This window comes from Arctopsyche grandis, chromosome 13, assembly GCF_051622035.1.
Source record: "Arctopsyche grandis isolate Sample6627 chromosome 13, ASM5162203v2, whole genome shotgun sequence".
Classification (NCBI taxonomy): Eukaryota; Metazoa; Arthropoda; class Insecta; order Trichoptera; family Hydropsychidae; genus Arctopsyche; species Arctopsyche grandis.
Genome location: NC_135367.1, coordinates 16,095,926 through 16,116,254, shown reverse-complemented (window position 1 = coordinate 16,116,254; position 20,329 = coordinate 16,095,926). Strand labels below are relative to the sequence as shown.

The following is a 20,329-nucleotide window of genomic DNA, read 5'->3' as shown; positions in this document are numbered from 1 at the left end:
CACAATTTTACTCCAGTGTTTTTACAACAAAGAGGGGAGAGAGTGGTGAATTGTTGTAGTGGACCAACCACCTTCACTCATGTTAGAAATATACCGTGGTTATGCAAACTGAATAAATTAATATGTAAAAAAAAATGGATATGTGAAGACACAGGTACAGTTTTTTCAATATTAAAGGATTACGTTATAAATTGGTTGAAAAAATTTAGTTGGTTAATTTTTTTTCGTGAACGCTAAATAATCAACAATTTCGAGTGGATGCATACTGTACGGTTTATATAATTAAAAAGTGTGACTATTAATTGTAAATGTTGGGTGAATTAATTGAAAGTAAGATAATATCTATCATTTCAATAAGGGAAACGGCAATAGTGTGTAGTTATTTATTTATTTTTAATACACATACATATACCACAGTGTCTTCACAGGTTACCCCAATATGACACTATGGCCAGAAAATACATATAAAACATAATGATTTATAATTGAAAGAGTATATTAGTATTTTTATTCCCTAATGTAAACACACATGTACCTCGATTTACGTGGATTCGATCTAACGCAGCATTGCAAAATGTATAATTACTACAAACTAATTTCGAATGTTTTTCGCTAATGTCGGCTAATGATTAATTCAAGTTGAAATAAAAGAAAATGATGTTTTCTAACGCCGAAATTGAAAGAAAAACGCAAATTTTCATGCAACTAATCTTCCACGTAAATCGAAAAATGCAAGTCTTGTTATATTGAAATAAAATTTATTTCGTTATATTTAAATTTTCAATAAGGCTTTTGAATATAAAAAACAAAACCAAACAAATCAATAAACCTTTGATTGTTTATAAAATATGTTAAACAAATGAAAAAACAAAACTTCTTTTGTTTCTACGTACATACATACATACATACATAGATAAAGTAAATATATAATTATGTGTGTTTCTGCCACTATTGATTTTGAAAACGATGTAGACCTAGAAGAAACCTAGTAGAATTTTTATACAAGGATGCGAAAAAAATGTTTTTATTTATTTATTTTAAAATTATGAAATTACAAATATATGTATGTCTTATCTAATATGTATATAATTTCGAAGGAGACTTTGTAACTATGTATGTAAGGTTTATGGGAACATCGAAAACTAATCAAATTTTCTATGACGACGATATCTTTATCGTTGAATATTTTTTTTTTCGATTCAAATAAATTTTGATAAAAAAACAAATGAATGTTTCTATTAGATTGTTTTGCCATGTTTAAGCTGTTTCTATTACAAATACCGAGTGAAGCCGGGTAAACTACATATATACATACGTACATATTTACATATAATATATAAGTTTGTATTTTGGTTGGAAACATCGTAAACAACACAAAGTTTCTATAACGACACGGGGATGGGGGACGGGGGCGGGGGAAGAAGGCCTCCAGGGTGCCGGGGGGTGAAGCCCCCCGCGGCTTTTGTTTATTCTGGTTATATATAATTTCGAAAGAGACTTTGTATGTTGAAGAAACATTGGTTGGGAACATCGTAAACAAGTCAAAATTTCTATGATGAGTTGATTTTTTTTTCGATTCAAATAAATTTAGTAAAAAACAAATGAATATTTACTATTATATTCGCCAAGTTTAATCTGTTTATATTATAAATACTGAGTGAAGCCGGGTAAAACAACTAGTATATTATTATATATGTATATGTGAAAGAAAAAAGCGTTATCGCTTTGCCTCTGCAAAAAAGAGATCCTTTCCAAAAAAGCTCTTGTACTTAGAAAGGGGCTTACACAGTTAGATATTGAAAACACGTTTTTTTTAAATAATAATCTTACTTATTTTAATAAATAAGATTATTAAGAAATTAACAAATTACTTATTTTCTAAAGGGTTCATTTAATTTATTTTTTAATTGAACTATGTTCTCAATCTTCTTTATTTCCGTAGGGAAGCTATTGAAATTTTTTGTGCCTAAGTATATGAAATTTTGCTGATATTGTTTGGTGATACATTTTGATATTTTATAGTTATTTTGATATTTTAAAGATGTACATGTTTCAAGTTTTGCATATTGTTTTTCTTTGATTAATTGAATAATTGAGATTTTTTATAAATACTTTCCATTTTTGAAACTCGGAATTTCGTAATAAGTGTTTGTGTAGATAAAGTTGATCTCTTTTTTAATATAACTTTAATCATTGTTCTTTGTATTATTTTTATTGTGTTTATTAAGTTATTGTACGTTCCTCCCCACCCAATAATTCCATACTTGAGTAGTGAGTAGCAAACAGTAGCAAAATATACATTATAAAAATATATATTTTTTAAGGAAAATTTAAAATGTTTCTCAACCTAATAAATATATATATACATACATATTATATATACATTTTCTTATTCTTTTCACTAATTCACTAATGTGGCTGTGTCATTTTAGATGTTTGTCTATTAATACTCCGAGGTATTTGATTTCTTCATTAGGGTTGAAGACCAGAGACCCGAACCATTATTTTTTTCGTTCCGGTTCAGTAAAAAAAATATATCGGTTTAGTTCCGGTTTTCGGGTTTCATATTATATTTTTAAATATTAGCAAGTTAATGTAAATACACCCCCACCATTTATACTCCTCTTTAAACGGCTTTTCGCTATAACTTATTGTTATCATATGTATCTGTATGTACATATATACATAATTAAAATGTCAAAGGAGAACATTTCCTAGCGTGTGCAGCTTGCCGCTGGTGCACTGCAGAATAGAGGGTGGATTCTGATGTAGCTAAAATGCAGAATACATTTTTTTTATTCATACATAACTTTCTCTACGCTTACCAACTTTTCATCGGGCCCTGCTTTTAGGAACAAAAGTGCGACAACAGTTTAGAAAGAATCTAATAGTTTGTTTTATTCTAGAAGTTAATTTTACAGGTATGGGTGCTATCTATTTTTTACATACCTCCTTTACGTTTCACTTACGATTACAATTCAGGAAAAAAAAATCCTCTTATCCGATCGTTTTCATACTTTGCTATATTGCTCATTTTGGTCATCAATATAATTAAGTTTGGTAGTTTCAATTTTGATTGAATCTACAAAACTGAACATGAGTCGTTAAAGGTAGTTTTTGCATTGGTGTCATTAAGAGATTGCCCATATATAAATTTATAATATTATTATAAATTTGAAATTTAATTCGAATAATGGTGACGAATGAGTTTAGTTGGCAAATTTGGTAGAAACCGTTTCAATAATAAAATCAGATAAATTCTTTCTTCAAGAAATGATCGACCTGTAGTCACATATATTTATTTTTATTTTTACATAGATATATACCAGGAAGGCTTGAAAGGAAGACCCCAATGCGCCTTCCTGGACAATTAATTACAAGCAATGCAGCATTTTATTATTACACAAATTACTGTATTTACAGAAGCTGAAGAACACGAAATATCAATTAATTAATTAATTAATTACAGAATTAATCCATTGAGACATCTGTGGATTTTAGGTTTGTACATACAATAAATTTTTTACAAATTGTACATACAATAAATAAAGAAGATTTGTTACAACAGGAAAGATGATTTTTTTTTCAAATTTTGAGAAACCGTTTCAACAATGATCAGATAAAATTGGCCAACTCTGATAAGAAACGATCGATTTTGAGTCACAAATACCCCTAAATCTAACCAGAAGTATAGCGGATCGAACCCACTGATCACTTGGTGCTAAACATACACGCTATCATTAAGCCACACTGCTGGCTAAATGTACATACATATGTATGAGAGTCAGCAACACTGGATCAGGACTCAAACCTATGAATTCTTAGTTGATAGCATTATACGCTAATCACTGAGCTATGTTGCTGGTTAAAATGATAAAATTTGAAGGTAGCTATCGGTTAAATCAAAATATATTAACAGTTGGCTCAATTTATAGTTGATAAGGTGACTAAAATATTTTTCAGTATCGTGTTTTTAATCAGAAAAGAGCAGTTTAAAATTAAAAACATTTTACTAAATATTATTTCGACAAAATTTTTATATCCCTGTTATTGTTATGGTTGAATAAGAATTATAATTAATGTGTTCGTAATGTATGAGTATCTTGAAATATGAATTCATTATTGTATTTTTTAACTTTCGATTATTTTATTTTTCTATTGTTTTGAATTTTTTCTGAAAATAAATTGCGTGCTGTATATATGTATGTATATTTAATTTTAATCAATATTTATTTTTACATATCCGATGCTACACACCGATTAACTTACATACTTTGCAAGCGACTATTATTAATGTTTTATTTATGATTGCAATTTAAAAATGCAATATTTCTGTTGCATAAACGTTTTAAAATTTGAAACGTGCCTCGAAGTTGGAATCTAGATCACATTCTATCCTACGAGTTATATACTGAATGCTAAAAAAATTCGCTCACTTGCTATATATGTATGTACATATATGTACTTGATTGATGTTGGATCATATTGACATAATCGTACGATGTTTTTTTGAAGATTTATTTGAACCAAAAAACAATTATTTACATAAATGAATGACGTTGTCTGTCACGATTCATACATGTACACTTTCTCATAATTTCTACGATCATCGACGATTTACTGTCAACTTAGAAAGTGAATTCTCTGATATGTTTAGCTGATAATTAAATGATATGCGGAAGCTAAGTTCAATTAAAAAAAACGCACTGATTTAGATAGTCTTAATGCTGTAATCAATCGTGTGTTTTATTTTTAATGATTGATCTCAATAGGCAGTTGTAGAAATGAAAGTCGTTAAAATATAAAAAAGTTTTTTAAAAACATACCTCTTCTATAATTTGTATATGTGCCCATAATTATGAAAGTAGTCTAAGTCAAGTAAAAACAAAAATCAAAATGAAATTAAATATGAAGATAATGAACATTTCAAAGATAAATAAAAAATAAAAACAAAAATCTAAAAAATATTTTTGTTTCGAAAGCATTATATATTTTAAGTAGGTACAAAGTACTTAAAAATATCTTTAAAATGTTCATTATCTTCATATTTAATTTCATTTTGATTTTTGTTTTTATTTTCCATGTCTATTTTTATTTTTATTCGGGTGCTTAAAATGTACTGATACTTATTTTTACGCTATACATATTCGTATTCAATAAATATATTATTAAATTCAAATCCTTCTAATTATTTCATTACAAAATTATTTAAAAACATATTGAAAAAAGTTTGTGACCACTATATCGTTGTATACAATGACGCACATGATGCAGCGTACAATAATGCAGCGCACACAACACAAATTTGTGCTCCACTAATACGAAGTTTTTGGTCACAATTTTACCGGTTTAAAACTCACCACACATCCAATTAACCCTTTTAAACGAAATCAAAAAATAGTGTGGCCAGGACACTATCCTAATAAACATGTTTCAATAGAAAATACTCAATATAATCTAGTATTAACAGTGGAAAAAAATCACAAGTGAAAATACGTAATTTTGACTTTTGATTTGAATTGGACGACTACTTAGAGAAATTTGAAAGCTGAAAATTACTACAAATGAAAGGTAAAATACCCGACTCTAGATTCCAATATTCATTTTGAACAGGAAATTAACAGATTTTGAGAAATCGACCGAATAACACCAAGATATAGAAAAATCGCGCGATTTAAAAAACACATATATCTCCGAATCTCGAGCCAATCAACACTTTTTATTACCAGATTCGTGTTCACTGGGCATAGATCTATAAGAAAAGTCATATCCCGTCTCTGAAACATTTTAAAAGTCGTCATTTGTCGAACAGTGTTATGGGCACATATAAAATTATTATTTTGAATAATAACACCAATAATTTTTTGTTACTACCGCCAACTATGTATAAAATTAATGACTACCAAACGTCACCGAGATTAAACATTTTCGGACTTGAAAAGCCTCTTAAACGATATTTTATCTCTATCGTAATGGCGGAGAATCCACTTACTTACATATATTGATGACCAAAATGAGCAATATGGCAAAGTATGAAAACGATCGGTTAAGAGGCTAACTTTTTCCTGAATTGTAATCGTAAGTGAAACCTAAAGGAGGTATGTAAAAAAAAAAAACACCGCAGATATTATTTAATATTTTATTGGGAATAAAACATTTAAGTACATATTGTACTTGGAGGTATAAACTTAACTTTAATAACTTAGTGAAATAATGAAAATTGACAGGTTGGAGTTCTATTATTGATTTTTTGGTAAATAGAAAAAATCAGTGTTCAAATCATCGCTGATGTTCAATAAATTATATACATGATTTTATTTTTCGGCGATGAAATCATTATGTAATGCGAACGAACACTTTTACGTACACTTAACACTCATTGCACATTTGAATTTTTTACTTTAATATCCATGATAGAGTCTGTGAGCCATCTGCTTTATCTCCATAGAGACCTGCCTCTTCCAAAATTCGAGAAGGCCGCCAAAAGCGGTAGCTTCTCCCCCACGTAATTGTTTTGGAACGCTGTTCCGTTTGGGCGATGGCATTTGGTTCCTTTCAACAGTTTGCTAACTTTTGCGGCTTGAATTCTGAAGTTGACCTCGTTACTGTTCAATGTGCCAGCCATGAACTTTTGCAACCTGCACGATAGGATCCACAACTCTTGTTCCCCCTTTAGATTGTTGACTATTTTAACCCCGCTAGGGAATTGAAGAGTAGTGTGGTCTTGGGCAATAATATCCATGTTTGGCAGCGAGTAGTCGGTAGCCGAATTCCAGCATGCCATGGAGCAAGGGGTGACGAGACCGAAGAAAAGCACTCCATTGCGATCCATAGCCTGGCTTGCTGATTGTGAAAATCTGTTTTTTTTGAAGACCTAAAAATAAAGAAGGTGTCTTAATTATAATTGTTTTTCTTATTGATTAATTATAAAGCTATATAATTACTTTGAAATCTCTAGCATTCGCAGAAGGAGAAGGACCCTCCCATGCAGAAGCGTTGCGAACTACTGAAGTCTTTACAAAGTTTTCTGTCAATGAAGCCAATGCATGAAAATATAGAGTTCTGTCATCTCCTTGATTTTTCAAAGGAGACAAGGCCATGCCTATGACGCCATCCATAAGATCGAAAGATTCTCCTGTAAAATAAACATTTTCGTGAAGATCGGTATTTTTTTTAATGATTTTTTGATCAACAATGTAATGGTTGTTTACATTTATGTAAACAGATTAGCTTGGAAGATGATGAAAATAAAACGCATGAAAGAGAGTGAATAATTTGAGTGCCATCAACGGATGTCGAAAGAATAATGATGATGACGATGAACTACATTATATGTACATTAGTACATATGTAGTTCATATCACACTGATAATGGTGTATGGCTATGCGTAGGTTTTGCAATACCGGTATTACCTAAACCAAGACCCCGGTATTTTAGAAATACCAGTTTTTAAAATTCAAAATACCGGTATTTCAGTATTAAAACTTATGAAAATTTGAATGCAAATATAATTGATTTCAATTATGTTTACATTTATAATTACAAATTTAGGAATCGCATTGCAGTTTAAAAATCGCCGTTTCGTCATATTTTAATTCAAAAAATCAATAAATCTAAGGTATTTGTAAAAATTGAAATTATATGATTATGATCTAATTTTCCCCCTTTAAAAGTGTTAATAATTTGTAGGGAGCCTGGAATTCAGGTTGACGTAAATAAAATAATCCTCCTATCGCGGATCGAACTGCTCGGCCACTCCCTGGATTATTAAATAAATTTTAACGTTGTAAAATGATATAAATATATTTTTTATACTAAATTTATTATGAAACTTATGTTAAATTATTCCATTAGTATCACAATTCCATAGCCCATTTTTTGTAATACAAGTTTTGATATGTACAATACTGGTTTTGATATTTACAATACCGAAATACCGGTATTGATATTCTGTACGATATTGCAAACCTATTCGGTGTAATTCCGGATACAATATATTATATATTGAATTTTACTAGAGACATCTATTGTCGTACTAATTCAAAATTATTAAAAACTAGTTTAAGCACTACATAATTATAATATGTATGTAGATTACATAAAAAATCATTCATAAGTACTGCTTATCAAAAATTCATAGATGTCACTAATATTAAATTAATTAAATTTATATGCAAGTTTTATTTGACACCAGAATTTTAGTTGATGTGTATGAATATATTAAGCATGAATATATTATATGAATAAAAACTATTCCCACAACCAGTTCATCCTAAAATTAAATAATTGAAATAACCTTGAATTTTGAACGTTCCTTCGGTTGGGAAAGGATACAAGAGTTTGTTTTCCACTCTCCAAGTTTTATCATTGGCAAAATCGTAAACCACAAGTCCATATCCTGTAACATCGGCGATGTATACAAACGTATTGCTGCAGCTTCCGTGAGGATCTCTCACATCGACAACCTTGAAAAGAAGACCTATCATGTGAAAAGGTTAATGCACACTCCTTGCACATTATCGTAATATAATATATACACATGTACATATGTACAAATTAATGAACGATACTAAAGGTTAACCCAAGCTTTATCGTCACATATTATTTTTCCTAGAAGATAACGGGGTATTTACATTGAGAATTGTCCTATTTATTTATATATCAATTTATCAACAAGCGCAGGTTCACTGCAAACTTAAATATATGGAAATATAATATATATGTACATTGGTACTTTTCTAGTGAAAGAAAGGTATAGCAGAGGTTGACAGCCTTTCACGGTTAACGCACAATTATTTTGTCTGAAATAAAAACAAATAAAAGTTGGGTGCTATGGTGGTAAAAACGATTGGAGTGATTTGAAAGCGATTCATAGTATAAAATTTGCCGAAAGAGAGGATCGAAAAAATGATGAATTGTATAAGCCGACGACGAAATTAAGTTCTTTTCCTATAAATATTCTAATCATATAAATGAACTTCAAATACGTATGTAAGACTATATACATATATATGTGTACCTAAAATTTGCATAAAAAGCGAAATATTTTTACCGGTGTTACTAAAAGAGAATGTTGTCTAATTGCTTTTTGTGATACGTAATGCCTGTGGATCAATGTATCAGTCTTCAAATCGAACGCCAGTATTTGGGGAGGGCAAAATTTATCATCTCCAATGAAACCAGTATCCACCACCCAAAGTCTATGGCACTCGTCTATCTGAAAATATAAATAAATTTTATATAAAGCACATCAAGGTATGATAGTTGTAGTTCAGTAATTATGAAACGTGGCTCACAGCTACTCTGAAGACTGAAGTCATCCCGTTGCAGTTCGTACCTTGGTTTACATGCCAGGAATAATCAGGATATGGCAGTAACACTTGGATGTTTTTACTTGGGTCATTGTTTACTGTTGCTAATGTGAATGGTCGACCGGCGTCAAATCGAGGTATGGTGACAAATATTTTTGTTTCGCCACCTGAAATTTCCATAAACAAACTGATACCTTTTGGATGGAATAGTAAAGGAAAAAGGTTTAGTAAATTAGTACATAGTGAGAATCTTTGAATTTACATATATATGCACATTAATGTCTAGCTTGGGGATTTCAATAGCGGTACTACCGAAACCGGTTTTAACGGTAATTGGTCAAAATCCAACTTTCGGTACTACCTTCGGTACAACTATCTTGGTACTACTGATATATAGTACCGGTAGTACCGAGATAGAATATAGGTAATACCGAGATAGAATATCGGTAGTACCGAGATAGAATATAGGTAGTACCGAGATATAATATCGGTAGTACCGAGATAGACTAACGGTACTACCGGTAGTACCGAGATAGAATATCGGTAGTACCGAGATAGAATATCGGTAGTACCGAGATAGACTACCGGTAGTACCGAGATAGACTACCAGTAGTACCGAGATAGAATATCGGTAGTGACGAAATAGACTACTGGTACTACCAAAATACACTATCTACCTATACTACATCTATACTACCTATAGTACGTTTGTTTTGAATTTAAAGAAAACGTTGTATCCGCGAGTTTGCATGGATTAGTCGAAGAGTGAGCCAACTATCAATATTGTTTTTGGCCTGCTATTTAAAGGAGCCGTCAAATTTATCATAAATTTAAAATTAAAGATAAAGTATGTCGAAAATATTGTACGTATTTATACCCGAGACGATTTCCGAATACTTAAATTTTTTATACATATGTACATAATATATGATATTGAAAAGCTAAAACCATCCCTTCCAATTCTTTAAAGAAAAGAGCACGCAAAAAAATATTTATTATTTTTTGATAGTCACTTTAATCGGTAATCCACGCAGTCTAGAAGGACTCAATACATTATTTTGTAATTAAGAAAGTGATTAACTAAAAATTAATTAATTAATATTTTATAAGTAATTGATGAAATTTGATAGTACTTATTCCTAAAACAAATCAATACCGGGAGATACCCGTATTACTTTTTACGGTTTTACGGTAGTACCACAGTGAAATATTTCGGTGTTTTTGGAATTCTGACTATTTTTGGAAGTGACACCAAATTGACAAATTTGACCAAGTTGAAGTTGAGAAACACGTTTAATTATGATAACAGTAAAAAATATTGTGGGTAAATAAATTTTAGACGTTATATTGAGACTACGTAGATTGACCACTTATGTATGCACATAGAAATATCAGAACATATTTGCAATCCAAAAAAATATTTAAATCATAATAAATTTGAAAGATTTTTTTAAGTTCAAGAAAAGGTCATCATTTGTTTTGAAATGAGTGATTCATTAAACATTAGGAATCATCGGGAAAACCCATAGACAGAGATGTAAACGAGTTTGAGCAACCTTTACGATAACCCACATTAACTTTAGCTAATGTGGGCTATCCAAAGGATTTTAAAATGATAATACAATGAAGTTCTCCGAATCGTTCAAGTATGTACGTCAAATGTATAATATGTAGGCATCAAATGTTGGCTCTCACGTGACGAGGCATCAAAGCGTTACGAATTGCCGGCAACGGAAAAAAAGATCATTTCATTCACATGAATAATTATGTATATATCGACCATAGTTCCTCGAACGTGACGTAAAAAATATTCGCGTTTGAAACTTGCAAAAACTTATTCAGGATTTAAAACTGCATTTTGTGTTTTCATATACATATACTAAACCAATCCCTAGTTTGAAGGAAAATTTAATGGTTGTGGCTATTTTCAGGTACTATATCTGCAAATTATTGGCTATTTGCAGGTACTACATATGCGAATTATTGGCTATTTGCAGGTACTATATCTGCGACAGGCGCAAAGCCTTCAGCGCATGCGCGTGAACTGTCACTGTCAGCGTATTTACTGTTAAAATTTTGTTTTAAACCTCTTAAAATTTGGTTTGAACTCGTAAAGTGATTGTTCATTATATTTGCCTCATGTATAATGAACGATTGATTAAACAAGTCTAGCATATATTAAATGTAAGAAATTATAATCGGATTATAAGTTCACGCGCATGCGCAGAAGACTTTGCGCCTGTCGCAGATATAGTACCTGCAAATAGCCAATAATTCGCATATGTAGTACCTGCACATAGCCACAACCAAATTTAATTGAATAATCTAACAGGGCCTATTTATTATATGTACTATAACTGTATATCATACTTTGGCTGTAGTATACGTCTACGTCTATGGGTACAGATTCTCCTCGTGTGTAGTGTTTTCTGGATTCGGCATCCAATCTAGAAGTGTCATCGGGAAACATGAACTCCATTTCCTTCCATTCTCTTACTAATTTCAATTTATTTTCACAGAAGACCGATTCAAAGATTACCAGTAATAGGAATAAAATTCTGAAGACTTTCATGTTGACGTTAACGCTCATACCTGAAACAAAATATGAAATGTAAATCTTCTTGGTTAACATTACACATACAAATATGTATAATATATATAAAAACGGACGTGATGTATGTTTGTGGGTGTGTATGTGGTATGTATGTGGTGGATGCGTCGACAAGTATGGAGATTTCAAAAAACAAATTTTAGAATACTAAGAGTATACGTTATGCATAGGGATGTGGCGTGATAACCGATCGTATCGAAGAGACGCGGGGTAGTGGAAAAATGGGGGGGGGGGGGAGGTGGAGTGTCTGACATGTGCTGCTGATATTGAGCACCTGACTTGGAACGGGTTACTCAGCGTCAGATGCACTGCGTGGGAGCGTACACATATATGTAACATACATCCACGTATGTAACATACATCCACGAAGACACACACACGTTCATTCATAATTTCGAACGGGCGAACGGGTTGGATCAGCGAGCGTGTAATGCGTACACTCAACATTTTCCTATTAATACGTGCGCGTGCCTATAGATTTCCTTACATTGTATTTATATATTTTTTTGGGGCATAGTTCATTTTTCCAGTAATATCTTACTGGCCTATTTTTTTCTATATATGCAGTTGACAGGGGTTTTCATTTTAAAACATAACTAGCTGAACCCGGCATGCTTTGCAATGCCACAAAAACACATGCAAACGAAAACATTTGAAATTATAGCGTTGCAATGACACTCATTCCCGTTTTTTCCCGCTTTTTTTTACAGTAATCTTCCCGGACATGCGGCGAAAACATTTGAAATTATAGCGTTGCAATGACACTCATTCCCATTTTTCCCGTTTCTTCTTCCCGGACATGCATACAACAGATCCTGAAAGTTCCATCGTAATCTATATATAGTATATATAGATGTACATATTTTAATAAAATATGTACATCTATAATAAAAATATAATAAAATTATAATAAAAATCATTATTCTTTCATTATTATAATAAAAAGTAATATTATAATATTCTTCTTTCATTATTATAATAAAAAGTGCTGTGCACTGTAATAAAATAAATCAATAAAATAAAAAAATGTAAATATTTATTTTATTGATTTATTCCTGTAATAAATTAAACAATGTAAATATTTTAGATAAGATCCGTTTTTTCCTTTTTATTTTTGTCGGTGAGGTTTATACCTACTTTTGTATTTAAGCTTGCATTTACATAAATTTAACGACATCGGTCCGTCCGTCCGTAATAAAAATTTGTTTTGTTTTTACTTTTAATTTGGATCCTTTGCGAGTATAAATTTTTAAATAAAATGATCATCCCTGGTGGCAAAAATGTCTTGATTAGAGAAAAAATTTAGTTTGCAGTAATTTCATACAAAAAATTTCTCGATGAACGGGCATAGCTGGTACTAATCTAATATATAATTTCGAAAGAGACTTTGTTAGTACATATGTAAGTATGTAATGTTGGTTGGTAACATCGAAAACAAATCAAAGTTTATATGGCGACAATTCGATATATATTTTTAGTATACCATAAGTTCAATACTCATTGCGGTTGCCTTTCAAAAGATGCGAGAAAAATATCAATTTCTTGACTGGTATTCGTGCTTTATTGGTCGAAAAAAATAAGATTCACCCCTTTTTATTACAAACCTCCTTTACGTTTCACATTAAGACGACTTTTTTATATCTCTTATTAAGAATTATGCTGGAACCTTATTATATATTTAATATTTAATCTTTTTAGGTGATTAACTTTTCCATTAATATGTCGACACCTGTTTTTTTTCATCAACGGACGATGCAGTTTTGAATAACGAATGCATGGGGAAGAGGCATTGCAACTATAGTGTGTAATAATTTATTACAAATGTAAATTATACATTACATATAAAGAGATATAACTGGTTTTAACAGGGGTCAGGTACCTGTGGCTATTTGTATATTATATTATGTATTTTTTCCCTTTACCATCATTGCTCGATAAAAGTTATCAACCACTGGGTAAAACCGTTAAACGACAAGTCAACATTGTATTCTAATGTATTGAGGACATTGGCATGGTATTTATTTAAACTTTCTTCGTAGTGTCAGTTTGCTTTTGCTTTCATTATTATGATTCATACTTGTTTTGCTTTATAAATGTTTCATATTTATCATTGCATAATGAGTGTAAATCATTTTGTGCCATTACACACATACAATGTATGTTCGATTGACGTCGAAGATGATTCAATTTGAAACGCCTCATATTACAAAAGTGCTTTTAAATTAAAGCATTATGACACGTTTACGATTGAATCATGAATTATAAATGTGACCAGTTTCGTTAAAAGTAAACCAAATAAAAACAATTTATTGTGAAAAATATTTAAGCATGCCCGCAAAAATTTTTTGCGCAGTTTGTAATGTGTGACTTCGTATTTGAGTGATATTTTTTTTGGAATATTTGTCATAATAAGCAAGTGTTGGTTTTGTTATTTATTGAAAATCTTAATTGGAATGTAAGTGTGTCGTAGATTTTTAAGTGTTTATACATAATTTGGCAGTTTATTTTGCCGCATTCTTGTTGTAAAACCCGAGTGAGTATTTGTTTACTGGTGATTTACCCGAGTTTTTTGTATAAGGATTAGATAATCTAAAAAAATAATTTAGAAAGTAATCAGGAACTATTATATGTAATATGCTAATAATAAAAAAAATATGTACTACTTTTAAAAATTACTAAAAACCATTGCACGACCGATTGATCTTGGCGTCCTTGACATTGCTATTGGTTTTTATCGACGTTTTGAAATTATTGTCATTATTATTTTATATACAGACAAAATAAAAAGAGTTTTAATTTGATATTTGAGAATGATTGGACATTTTTTCAGTGGTTGTGTAACTCTTAAGCAATCTTTTTTTTATGAAAATGCTATTAAGTAAGAGGTATTGTTAGCTAGCATATACAGACAATGCGAATGGTGAAGTTCAGGTTCAAGGCTCAAGTTGAAATACATACATACAAAAAATACATAAAGAGATTTAGCATTGCCTATCTCCGCTTAAACCAAACAATGATTATAAAAGGAGTGATGAACATATATTTAAATATGTATTTAATGAATTATATGAGCATAGTCATTGTATGAACAGTATAATTAGTCGTCACTACCCAAATCTGACGATTAATGGTACTATTATTTTAAATTTTCATAAAAAATTACATCAAATATCAAAGCTTTTACTCCTATGCTTTATTTATAAATGAGCTACGTTGCGATAAGTAATGGGTAGTATGTACATATAAATAATCAACATTTGAAGTTATAAAAATGATGGTGGATTAATTCCACTACTCACTACTGAAGCCGAGAGGGTAAAGCTTGGGTATTTGAAACTATTTTCAGTTTGAAAAGCCTGTTGAGGGTTGGGTAGTGTCGTCTAATTTACATTTTTATTTACCATGGTCCCATTACATGTTTACCCAAGTTTGACCAAGGTTGTACATATGTACTATTGATGTGACAAAGAGATGGTAGTTGGTAAATTTGGCGAGGAACCGTCCCAACAATGAAATCAGATAAATTAGTAAACTCTGATAGGAAAGATCGACCTGGAGTCACACATATTTGAGGTTTGGCCAGCAGCACTGCCGGGCCAGGGTACGAACTCGTGACTCTGCGCTGTTAGCATTATTCGCTAGTCACTGAACTATGCTGCTGGCTATGTATGTATTATAGTTAATTTGAAACTAAAATTCTTTCTTTGAATTGTATCGAGATAAACAGCACCCCAATTTCAAATCCATATCAATTTGATTAATATGCTACGAGTATGACTTTTTTATGTATGTCATTTAATTCATAAAATATATGAATGTATTTTTGACCTGATGCGTTTAATTGAATATATTAAATTGGGCTCAATATATGTATGTACATATGTACATACGACCCAAATTTCTATCTTCGGTTGAAGAAGTTATTTGTTGAAAACATCGAAATTAAGTACAAATTATCATACGAATAATTTTCGCTAATAAAATTTTATGTTGTGATTTTCACATTTTGGCACATTTTCGTGTGATAAATTTTTATTATTTGAAATTGGGGCCGTCGTGATAATTATTATCAGACTCAATATTAGACGATAAAGTTTCGCTGTATCTAAGAACGTAACTCAAATATTTGCAGCACTTATTTTTAAATTTTTTTAAAACCGGAATAAATTTTCGGAAGGTTTGAATCAAATTCAACATGATTCCTAAACTAAGAGCCCAAAAAGCGTTTTAAAAACATGTTTTATCTATAACATATTGTTATTATTATGGATTGAAATACCGGTATACTGATTTACCGGTAAATCGGAAAGATTTCGCCATTGGTAAACACTGGTGAATTTTAAAATTTACCGGTAAATATCGGAAAACTATTTTAACGCGATTAAGTACATTAATAATAAAGTACTGAAATTTGTTTATTTTTTGATATTAAATGTGGCAATTTCAAATTGATAAATTCACTGGCAACACAGACCAACTAAATCGTATTAAATACGGTTGTTTAATAAAAACTTATTTTATAAAAAACTTAATTTTATGTATTTATATGACATTATTCAACTGGGATTATTTACCATATTATCTAGGTAAATGTTTTTTGAAAAAGTAACCACATACATGCATATATGTAGTTAAACACATATAATCAATAAAAAAACTTTTTTCATTTACCGGTAAATACTGGTATACCAATTTTACCGTTTAGTGGTTTATGAAATTTGACATTAAGTTGTAATTCCTACATAGTTATTATATTCTTAAGTTAATTTCTTATATGAAAAAAAAAATTACTAATCTTTGCGAAGAAAGTTTGCAAGATTTTACATTATATTATGAATGTATGTATATATATTAAGAATAAGTAGCTTTCCCTTGCCATAATGTGAGTAGTTGCTTTCGCACAAAACTCACCGAAACGCACAAAATTGAGAAATCATTTTTCGCATTTGAAATTAATCGTGCAAATCGAAGATTTTAAACTAACAACGGTGGATAAAAAAATGAGCAAATTCAATATGGCTCAACGATGGTGAATTTCAGAGGGTTGCACAATTTCGGTCCAATAATTTTCGCAATTCGCAATTTCGAACTTGCATATCTAATCATGTTCACGATTGAACAATCCGAGGAAGTCTGTCGAATAAATTCAACTCTATATGAATGTATGTAATTATAAGCATCAAACCGCTTTGCTACACTTTGTCGAGTTAATAATTCGAATTCATTAATAAAATATTTTTTTTAAACAAAAAGGAATTTTAAACTATAGCTAAATTTTAATGATATTGAAATAATTGCTTACAATTTGTTGAAATTTAATTAAATACGATCGCTTTGATGATGCAGATTTCAGCAAGTGTTGCTGTTGAGGAATCAACTGTCTGCGTTGGTGACCGAATGCAACTGACCACGGATAAATGTCAGCAACGTTTTTTATGACTATGATGATTTCTCCCACTTATTTCCACCAATGTGTTAAGTCTTATGTGCCTGTATTGTTTTTATATAAAATAAAAACATCATGTATCATATATGTATATACATATACATATATACAAATAAGATGACTCAATACAATTACATTTAAATGATTGTATTTAAAAATTTAGTATTTATATATATGTATGTATTATATTATCATTGAATATTCCAATTGATATATGTATTTAATATATAGAATGATTAAAAAAGATGGGCCCGATTTGATATTTTATTTATTTTACAATTTTGCCAGTGACTTTTCATAGCAGTTACAAGTCGTTAATATGGCTAAACAAAAAAGAAAAAAATAGGATACAATAATAAGAAAATAAAACGTAAATACAAAACAAATAGAATAATAGAACAAGTTACGATCTGAAATTAAACAATCTCTCAACCAAATCAGCATATTGTAGATTAAACGAATCCAAGTTATTTATTTATTAAATACATAAACATACAGTAGTTTTTCAAAAAATTGACACCAAAAAAGTTTCAACTTATTTATTGATCCATTATATACTAACCCCGATCATTTGTTGCCCAAGGTGACACATATGATCAAACTTTTGTAGATAGGTACAAAATACCATAAATAAACATAATGATTATACACAAAATATGGGTTGAAAACACTGCGACAACCCCTGTCACTCAACTCTTCCACTGCCGAAGCTTTTTTAGCAGCTCCGTCATGTGTGGATGTTCCTCTTCCCAATTCGTTGAGGAAAATTAAAGTGTAGATTGCAGTGCGGCTCAATATTCCTCAATATTCAATTTAACTGATTGAGGAGCTTGATGTCCCTTGCAACTGGCAGCGAAACCATAAAATTGGTACGTGCCACAAGAGAAGAGAACAAACTGCGACATATAATGTATCTGAGTTTCCTGGGAATGTTAAAGCTAATTCTGTAAGAACTTGAGGATTGCTCACCAAACCAACCAGTAATATTATTACATATTATATTCATAATATCTACAACTACATAATCTTATTACTCGGGAGGATAAGCTGTTAAGCGATAAGTTTCAATGGATGTCTTTCCTGCACAAACAGCCTCTAGCCTCAGTTTCGAAATACTTCTGCCCCGTATGCACAATGAGGCAGATATATGTATCTCGAAATACGTAATACAGAAGTTACTCTTTTTACGTTGGTCCTCTCTTGGTTCCCAAGATCTCCAGACATTGATTACACCTTGCGACTTTTCCTTGTGAAGGCACGTCAAAGAATATGTTTTTGTATCATCATTAGCGACTAATTTGTATGACCTTTAAAACAGAATCACGACAGCGGCGACTTCAACAAAAGAAGATGTTAACTGTCGGTGTCAGATGGAGGGCAAGTAGGATATTTAAAAATGATCAATATTAACTGAACTTGATGAAATTAAATTATTGAATTAAATCTTTTGCAACATTTTGATATACAATCAGTGGCATGCCGTGACAAACTCGTGAGCAGGATACAAGGGGACTCGGTATGACGTCACCTAGTCCCCTTGTATCCTGCTAATAAGTAGAGGTAGGATAGTCACAGTGCTATCCATTGTTCGACAAACCTTTAACAATGAATTTACAACCTTTGAACAATACACGGCCCCCTCAGGCTCCGGTGACTACTAATAAGAGCTTATGTTAAGGGCGAAAACACACTAAGTGGTAAGTGATACGTACTTTTCTTTAGATGCTTTTAAACATGCGAAAAAAACGCAGCATACATAGCCCATATACATGGTACACAGTTCCAAAAATCACCCCCTGGAGTATTTTCGGTAATATTATATCCTTGCTTGACAGTGATCGATAACGGTGAATCCCATATTTGAAGAAATGTAGGAGAAACTTGTCGGTTGCATATGGATATGCACACACGTGCGACCTCCCAAACATATGCATTCTGCACGTGCAACTACACCTGAATTCAGTTTGGGGAACACCCACTGCTTACACCAAGGATACATGACGTCCCATACTTCTCAGTGTGTTTTCGCCCATAGTGTTTAACGTTGTACAAATGAAACTAATAACAACCTCGTAAAAACAGGGAGATTCCCACAGCACTCCACTGTTATGTATGTATTTGAGGAATATAAGCAATATTAAAAAGAAAACTGATTGTATGGCACATGCATATAATATATTATGGAATGTACATTCCACGGTCGTATCCAGGGAGGAGGGGAGTAAGAACCCAGCTCCCTCCACCCTAAATATTAATAATAATGTATTATAATTATGAGAATCATGACGAGATATATCATAAAATCGTGAGTAAATTCTTTGAACACCTTGAAAATATGTACATACGTATGAATTTACGTACATACGTATTGTACATATTTTACTTCATATGAAAAACAACAGGAAAAGTTTTTTAAAAAATGTTTAGTGGGGGGTGGATGTGTCTGTGTTTTGCCCCCCCCCCCTAAAAATCATGGCTACGACCGTGGTACACATTTATGTATATATTAAATTTATTATCAGTATGATACATTTGTACATATGTATTTATGAATTTATATATATTATCAGTTGTAAGAATATGCATATGAGAAAACTTCTCCTTGAAGTTCGTGGAAATCCATCCATTTTGGATTTTCAGCAAGAAAAGTGGTTCCTACTTCCGGTTAATCGATTTAGATATTTTTCCCTAGTTAAATGTATTTTGTAGCTTAAAGGTTTTTATTTAAAACTTATCGATATAAATTTGAAAAGAATATCAAAAGTAAAAGTATATTATTTAAAAATTATTTTTGATTATAAAAAATCATATTTAAAAACTTCATAAGTAGTACTTGCGATACATACTAGTTTTTAGGAAAGGAAAAAAACGCAAGAAGCATACATATGTACATATGTATGTTAGATTAGTAGTATATACATATATGTATATTGACCTTAAGTTGATATTGAAAAAAATTT

At 31.0% G+C, this 20,329-nt stretch overlaps 1 protein-coding gene across 1 annotated transcript; it reads right to left on the bottom strand.

The window, feature by feature from the left end:
- Positions 1-6,126: 6,126 nt before the first annotated feature.
- Positions 6,127-17,399, bottom strand: LOC143921759 (major royal jelly protein 9-like). The gene is made up of 7 exons (XM_077445143.1): positions 17,226-17,399; positions 11,683-11,904; positions 9,298-9,479; positions 9,054-9,218; positions 8,298-8,466; positions 6,945-7,135; positions 6,127-6,874 (listed from the first exon to the last, which is right to left on the bottom strand). The coding sequence occupies exons 2-7, from the start codon at positions 11,900-11,902 to the stop codon at positions 6,437-6,439; spliced, it is 1,365 nt and encodes a 454-aa protein (XP_077301269.1). The 5' UTR covers positions 11,903-11,904; positions 17,226-17,399; the 3' UTR covers positions 6,127-6,436.
- Positions 17,400-20,329: the final 2,930 nt, after the last annotated feature.